General features: G+C 40.1%; 1 protein-coding gene across 3 annotated transcripts in view; it reads right to left on the bottom strand.

Annotated features, from left to right (window-relative positions):
• The window catches only part of Lmbrd2 (LMBR1 domain containing 2), a 34,179-nt gene extending 26,041 nt beyond the window's left edge, over positions 1 to 8,138 (bottom strand). Inside the window, exons 1-3 of one of the 3 annotated variants that reach the window (XM_042690515.1) lie at positions 8,018 to 8,138; positions 3,550 to 3,783; positions 1,751 to 1,848 (exon numbers count right to left, since the gene is read on the bottom strand). In XM_042690515.1, the coding sequence (XP_042546449.1) occupies positions 1,751 to 1,848; positions 3,550 to 3,723 (272 nt within the window). In that variant the 5' untranslated portion in view covers positions 3,724 to 3,783; positions 8,018 to 8,138. Of the gene's footprint in view, positions 1 to 1,750; positions 1,849 to 3,549; positions 3,784 to 7,798; positions 7,904 to 7,961 lie in introns of those variants that run through there. The other 2 variants (XM_042690514.1, XM_042690516.1) reach the window with 2 other exon arrangements.
• Between the last annotated feature and the right edge of the window lie 236 nt (positions 8,139 to 8,374).

Here is an 8,374-nt window from a genome sequence, read left to right on the forward strand (position 1 = left end):
GATGGCAGAAGTAGCTAGGGACATTTCTACCAAGTAGCCCCAAGTCCTTCCTCTTGCCATTTATTTGCTCTCTAGTATTTTTTTTTCCAGCCCCTCAATGCTCATGAGACTTCTCCAGACTTCATCTAAGGATTCACACCACCAAGGGACAGCTGCTGCTCACTGCCTTCTCTGGGAGGGGACCAAATTCCAGCCTTTTACCCCTATTGTCAACGCCTCTTGTCAGCAGGAAGTAGCCAGAGAGAATGTAAGGTCCGCTCCTGGATGGCGAGCAGACTCCACCCTCCTCCCAGCAAAGTCTCCACCCAGTACCTGTGTTACCTAGGCAACTGGGACACCTGGAAGAGGTCACCTCTGCATCTGCTGAGGTCACATCTGAATTTTGATGTGGCCACACCTTTCTCCGCCCATACTCTAGATAAGGCCTAGCCCAGGACCAGATGCTCTCTCTCTGCTCTTTTATAGTTCTCAGCTTTTTCCTTCTCTTCTCTTTCCCAGCTCCCTTCTCTTTTCTAGCTCTGTCTGCTCTTTTCGAGCTCTCTCTGCTCTTTTCTAGCTCTTTTCTCTCTCTTTCCCAGTCTACTGAATAAACCTACCCCTTACCTGAAAAAAAAAAAAAAAAGGATGAGCCAGGTGCCAGGGGCTCACGCCTGTAACCATAACTACTCAAGAGGCTGAGATGTGAGGATAGAGATTCAAAGCCAATCTGCACAGAAAATCCATAAGACAATAAACTACTGAGAAAAAGCTGAAAGTGGCACTGTGGCTCAAATGGTAGAGGGCTAGCCTTGAGCACAAAGAGGCTCAGGAACAGCACCCAGGCCCTGAGTTCAACCCCAGGACCAGCAGAAAGGAAAAAAAAAAAAAGGATGCTATTTAAGTTCCCCAATTTCATTGCACTTTTAGGTACTAAGTAAATAAAGGAGATATTGTTCAACTGATAGACTAAAAATATAATGGTCTTTAAAAAGCAAAAGTATCGTGATATCAAATCTCTATGATGGTCTTAAGATATACACTCATACTATTTGCAGGGTTGGTTCTCTTTTTTTACTATAATTTAGAAGTAAGGGTTGAGTAGAAGATATTAAGTACTTAATTCCCAGAAACTGGAAAATTGGAATGCTAATTAGACCAGTCAGTATAACAGCCCCTGTGAAGAACTGTTACCTACACACAATTCTCTTTAAATTTTCTGATGAGTTTCTGACAATCCTTCCACTTAATAGCTACTTAGACTATAAGGATATACCCTTTAAACCATGACTTCTAAACATTGTAATTCTGATGTATACCCATTTTACTAGTGTTTTTAAAAGGAGTAAAATCTACATTTTAAATTTACCTTTATTCAAGTTAAAGGGTTTTTTAAGCTACACAAAGAGCACAAATATTACCTAAAACATTAGCAAAGACTTTATGACAACATTTTTACTTTGAAATTCGATATAAATTCAATATAACCTTTTAACAATTGGGACTTTATTCATTACTGATATAAAACTATAATGCCTTTAAAGTACAATATGAAATGATAACATCTTTGGGCTTCATAACAACATTGGAAATTAGGAATAGGAAAAAATCCATGATTATTTGTTTGTTTATGGTGCAGAAATCCAGGAATGTTCTCACTCTGTTTTTAGACATAAGACAGAAGCTGAGAAGAAAAATAGGTTAGGAACCTAATATGGGAAAGAACCAGAACAAAATATTAGCTTCTTTAAAAAAGGAAAGGAAAAAGAAATACCTCGTAGCTGGGATGACAGTTGCATAGGACCCTGTAACATTGCTACTCTCAGGAGGGCTTGAGTTTGCAGCAGCATGCCTACACCGGTTGTATATTGTCTGCAGCAATAAATAAATGGGTTAAAAAATGAGAATCAAAAAGTTACCACCATTACTTGGGCCACACTTCCATTCTTCTCAAACTTTATTGTCGTTTGTGTGTGTGTGTGTGTGTGTGTGTGTGTGTGTGTGTGTGTGTTGGTACTAGAGCTTCTGCTTTCACTTGGCTTTTCATTTCTCTCAAGGCTGGATGATGCTCTAGCACTTGAGCTATATTTCTGCTTCTAAGACTTTTCACTATATACCCTTTGTACTCATTGAAATCTTAAAAAGAAAAGAAAAGCACAGTAAGTATAAGACTCATGACAACCGGAGCTTTGTTCTACCTAAAGCTGAGAGATAGCAGCAGGTAGCAGCTGGCCTGGTTAAATGGGGACTATATACAAAGGTGGAAAAGAGTATGGAAGAAGCTCAGGGTTTTGCAGCAACAACATTAATATTACTTATTGGAGTCTAGGAGAGAAGCTGTGACCTCCCTTCCAGGGTCATATCCCAGCTTGGTGACCTCTCAGACAGGGCATCTGAGGTATGAATACTTCCTTCCTCTCCTCTCTCCATTTTATATCTCTCTGGATGGCCTGCCCATTGAGTAACACCAAAAGTCAGCCAGAGGTTAAGAGTACTTGTCCAGGTAGCCAGGAGCTAGCTTGCCTGGGTGTGCAGCCAGCTCCATTGCCAAGTGTCTTAAGGATGGTGATCTATCACAGGAGGATAACAATCACACATAACTGAGAAGGGTGGGATGAGAACAAAACTGTCTAATCTATTCAAAGTGTTTACAACATCACTGATGATAAACACCATCCATCTTTCTACCATAGGCCATCTCCCTATGAGAGACAGCAGGAGGAAGACAGCAGTGGGGGTCAGGTCAGGCTGGCCGTAGGAATAATATCATTATTAACTAATCTATTCATTAAGCATCTCTAAATATGAGGACCTAGCTTTCCCCTTGCCCCTAACCTGTATGGAATCTTCCTGGTCTTAAAGAAGAAGGGACTAAAGCTGGGGGGAGCAGGTGCACTCCTTGTCCAAGGTCACACAGCCCAGCCCCAGCCCAAAATGCTAATTGTTTCCCAGCTGCTGAGTGTCCTCTTTTAGAAAGTTGAAGCTCATGAACAGTCCTTATAAAGTACAATACAAAAAATTAAAATTGAGACTTTCCTTTATTTTGCAGAATTTTGTCTGAGCTTATAAGACATCTAAAGAAAAAAAAGTTACATTTGAGAAATTCTGGAGTTTACAAATGCATCTACCTATCTACAAATGCATCTACGTATCTCCCTGTCTATGTTGTTTAATAATCAAACTCCAAAGTTTTAAATAAAAGAAAAACAGTATGTAATTTAATTGTGTTTAAAAAAACATATATCTCAAGCTGGACACTGGTGACTCATGTCTGTAACCCTAGCTACCCAGGAGGCTAAGATCTGAGCATCACAGTTCAAGCCAGCTTGAGCAGGAAAATCTATGAAATTCTTATCTCCAATTAATTAATCACCAAAAAGCTGAAAGTAAAGCTATGCCTTAAGTAAGTAGTAGAGTACTAAAATTGAGAAAAACAGTGCTTAGGCCCTGGTTTCAGCTCCAGTACTAGCACGAATAATAAATAAGTAATTGTGTGTGTGTGTGTGTGTGTGTGTGTGTGTGTGTGTGTATCAAACAAACTGTGTGATTGTGAAAATTAGTTTCGCCTCTTACCGTACTAACATCCAGTGGCAAGATGAAGACAATGAGAAAGCAGAGATACCAAGCAAGCAGTGTTCCAACAATTACAAGTCTATGCTGTTTCTTAAAGTCTCCATATCGATGAAGTAGGAATAATGCCAGAAAAAAGACAAAAACAATCTCGAGTCCCAATGCTGCACCACTCATTATTGATGTCACTCAGTCTGACTCAGGTTGTTCATGTACAGTCTGGACCATATCTGTTCACTGAAAAAAAAAGAAAAAAGAAAAATGTACCATCAATACAGGAACTGAGCATTTGGAAATGTTCCAACTATTTACTCATTATTATTAAATTTCTTGGAAAATTGACATCTAACTTTATATTGGACTCTGAATTAGATAAAAAGGGTAAATATTAATGTCAGGATATTATAATGAATTTTTAAAAATTTCTCATCACTATATTTTCAGAAAATAAAAGCTGTTTTTACAAAAGTCACAACAACTCTTAAAGTACTACAATTTAAGAAATTCATAATATTAAATGTGAACAGTTTTAGGACACTTAGGGTTAGTTTCCTAATGCTATAATCCTAACAGAATATTTCATACAAATAATGCTATTCTAGGAGATTAGATATTTAGGCTTAGGAAGTTATGATACTAGGAAATTAAATAATTAGTTAAAAGGGTTTTTAGATTATCTATAGCCCACAATTAAAGATTTTCTAAGCCATGCCGGTGGTTCACACCTGTAATCCCAGCTACTCCTAGCTACTTAGGATGCTGAGTTCTCAGGATTGCGGTTCAATGCCAGCACGGGCAGGAAAGTCCTTGAGACTCTTATCTCCAATAAAAACCACTAGAAAACCATGCCCAAGCCCAGAGTTCAAGCCCCACGACCGACCAAAAAAAAAAGATTTTCTGAGAGGAAGAGTCAGAAAAATGGAACCATTTTAAAGTAACATTTTCTTTGTTTGAAATATTATGTGCATACTATGTTAGTTTTATTTAACAACTCAACTTTCAGGTTTTAAATTTACTTTGCCTTTAATAAGATATACTTATCACTTTCCACTTGTCTACATAAACTTATTTAAACCAAGTTACTTTATATGTAAAAATATTCATCAGTGGCTTTTTATTGTTGTTTTTGAGACCAGATCTTACTATATAGCCCAGGTTTGCCTTTGCCTGCTAGGTGCTCAGAATATAGGAGTATACCACTATGCCCAGCTTGAAAAATAGTTTCACTTATAAAAGTTAGTGACACAGATATCAACAGATGATTTATTTGATGTCTTTCTACTCTTATATAAAATAATTTAAACTAGCACAATATGTAATTTTTAATCTATGGAAATAACAATATCTCAACTTTGTAAATCAAAATTCTAATGGGACCAAACAAGGCATCATCAATAAAATACCTCAAATCAACAAACATTAGTAGTCCAAACTATTCATAAAAAAAGAATTAAAGCTTGAGTACATCAATAAACTGAAGTTAAATTTATTTAAGAAATACCCCTTTATAAAATATCACAGAAATTGTTTCCCAAACTACTCTTCTCACTATTTCTTTATAATGTTGAAGAGATTTCTTCAATTTCTCTGCATATGTCAACCACCCATATTTTCATTTTTCTTAATCATCTATTACTGAACCTCTCTTGTCACTCTGAAACTTCATCCTCTCATCCTACTGCTTCTTCTCAGAAGATCCTCTTGTGGTTTGACTTATTTATTTACCTGAAAATTTTCAGGGCAATGAATAGGATAAATAGAAAAGAGTAAATATTAGTGATTACCAAAGAAATACTAAAGTATGGTAGAGTAAAATATGGCATATTATTGAAGTATTCAAAATGCTTGTTAAAATTATTTATGGCATTAGAAATTTTTCCATTACTATGTTAACCAAAAAACTAGATAAACATATCTCATACAATATGCATGAAAAGGGTAAAATAATGTAATATGTGAAAATATTAAAAAATAGGTTGTAAGATAATGGGCATAAATGAAAAATAACATTTTTGTTTAACTATGCTTCTCAATTTCTCTGCCTGAACCACAGTACTTTACAATGTTATAGATGAAGAAGTAGAATTATGGATCCTTTCTTATAGTAAAGAAATCATCTTGTTACAGCTCTTCTCTTATTCATTGTAGTAGACACCCATCATGGCTGTAAGAAAGTACTAACAACTGAATGACTTATAATCACACATATTTATTATATCACAGTTTCTGTAGGTTAGAAGTCCCAGTACAGCATGGCTCAACTGAGTTCTCTGTTCAGGGTCTCAAGATGTCAAGTGTGTTTACATTCCTATGTGGAGCAGAATCTAAGTTCATTCAGTCTGTTGGCAAATTTTCATTCTTTGTGGTTTTTAAGAGTGGGATTCCTGGGGCTGGGAAGGTGGCTCAGTGGTAGAGCGCTTGCCTTGTATGCATGAGGCTCTGGGTTCAATTCCTCAGCACCACATAAGCAAAAAGAAAAAAGCTGGAAGTGGTGCTGTGGCTCAAGTGGTAGAGAGCTAGCCTTGAGTTGAAAAGCTGAGGGACAGCACCCAGGCCCAGAGTTCAGAGTTCAGGCCCCACGACCAGAGGATTCCTGTTTCTTCAGAGCTGTTTATTGACTGGTATTTGCCCTTAATTTAAGAGGCATCTGTGTATCTTTTTTTTTCAGTGTACAATGGGTACAGTTGGGACAAATTGGGGAGAATAAAGGAGTGACATTGACCAAATGCTTTGTACTCATAAATTAACATGTTGAAATGAAACCCTTTTTCCAAGTACTTAAGATAATACAAAATTAAAAATGTATTCAACATTATTTTATATCTAAGTAAATAAAACTACATTGAAATGATTATTTTGGTCAAGTAAATTAACATGCATCTTATCACAATTACTTCCTTTTCCTTCTTTCTTTCTTTCCTTCCTTCCTTCCCCCCCCTCTCCCTCTCTTTCTCTCTCTCCCTCCCTCTTTTCCAGTGTGTTGGGTGAAGTGGTCCTGTATATCATTGAAGGAGCAATGGCTGGCAAGTGTTTCTGATAATTAAAGTATCATCTATATGGTGGTCTCCTATGCTCTTAGATTGAAGAAAGCTTTGCATTTTAGGATTTATTAGATTTAATAAGTGCACCTAGATAATATAATCATACTGGTTTTAGCAATTAAGATAAACATGCTGTGTGTCTATTATTCTCTTTGAATTTATGTTCTCTGGGAACTCCTAACTAAACCCAAGACTGAACAAAGTCATTTCATATCTTTAAATTTAGATCATCCTAACCTATAACATCTATATCTGAAATAGTGTATTTCAATTTATTTGTATGGCAAAACATACCCATTCAAACAAAGGCAACTGCTTTCTCCAAATAACACAAAGGTAACTTTACATTAAAAAAAATCTAGAGGCTTCATTTTAAAATATTTTCTACATAGTAATGTGAGTTTAATGGGGAACACTGAATCTAGTATTCTGCATCATTTTGAATAAAATCAGTTTGCAAAAACATCATGTCATTACACCAATCTCACTTTCAAGAAGTTCTAAGTGGTCATTATTTTACTCAATTATTTTACTCAAGCCAATGTTCAAAGAAACACAAGAATCTATCACAGAACAAACCAAATATTCCAGTATGTTTGTGATTAAGGGGCCTGTTTACTTCTGAACTGTTCGTGTCATTAAAAATTGGGCTTGGAATTCATCCCCCTCTCCTTTCCCATTGTTGCCCTGGTAGCGTGCGCAGTGGATTTCGTATGGTCATCCACCTGGATTACGGTAGGTTCCCTATTCTAACTGCCCTAACCTCGCCTTGTCATAGACAGGCCAAATCCCCCTCTTCCGTATGCAGTGGGTTGAGCCGAAGTACCTGCCAGGCTTTCCTGGTGGCCGCTGGCTCTGCACCAGCGAGGCGCTTCGCAAGCACACCGTCATCTCACTGATTCCCGTGGCAGCACCAGTGAGATCGGTGCAGGCTGCCAGGGATGCGCAGCTTTCTCGCCAATCGCAGGAAGCAGTGTGGTACTCGGTTCCCCTAAAATTAAGCTTCCAATTCGCTTTAGTCTACAAAGGCTTTCACACGCACGATCTGGTGCGATCCGCGTCCTGAGCCTCTGGCTCTCTCGTTGGCGGTGCTTATTTTAAAGAGAAAGTAAAGACCCGGTCGGAAGACCCCATCCTGAGCCCCCCCTCCCTCCCCCGGGCGGAGGCAGGGAGATTGGCAGGTGTCCCTCGCAGGGCTCCCGGCCTCTCACCTGGGCGGCGGGCCGAGCGGCCACCGCCATTCGGGTCAGGGATGTGGGCCCCACGGGGGCGGCCGCTCGGGTCTCCGGGGTCCCCTCGCTCTCCACCGACTCTCGGCCCAGACCGCGGATCCCGGACCCCCAAAACACCTCACGCGCTCCCCGTCAGGCTCACCCGCCGATCTCGCCAGACAGCGTCTGGAAGGCACCGGGAAACCGCGACCGCCGTACCTGGCCAGGGTTCGAGACCCACGCTCCGAGGAGACCGCGGTGACAGTCACCCCAAGGCCTACGGGTTCCAGGGACAGGAGAACCCCCTCAGCCCAGCGGCTGACATTTCCCAGTCAGCCGGAGCTCCACCCACTTCCGCTTCCCCGCCTTCCCCCTAGCGCGGCCCGGCCCCGCGCCGCGGAGCTCCACCCGCTTCCGCTTTCCCACTTCCCCACCCCCCTCAGCCATTTCCCCCAAGCTCTGTCAGACCGCGAGGTTTTATGGGTATGTGGTAGGCGGGCAAAACGGAAGTCGGAGTGAGCCAGTAGGCCAGGGAGGCGGGCCAGGAACTACAATTCCCAGCAGGCAGCGCGCCAG

Source organism: Dipodomys spectabilis, unplaced genomic scaffold (assembly GCF_019054845.1).
Source record: "Dipodomys spectabilis isolate Male_0828 unplaced genomic scaffold, ASM1905484v1 ptg000138l, whole genome shotgun sequence".
Classification (NCBI taxonomy): Eukaryota; Metazoa; Chordata; class Mammalia; order Rodentia; family Heteromyidae; genus Dipodomys; species Dipodomys spectabilis.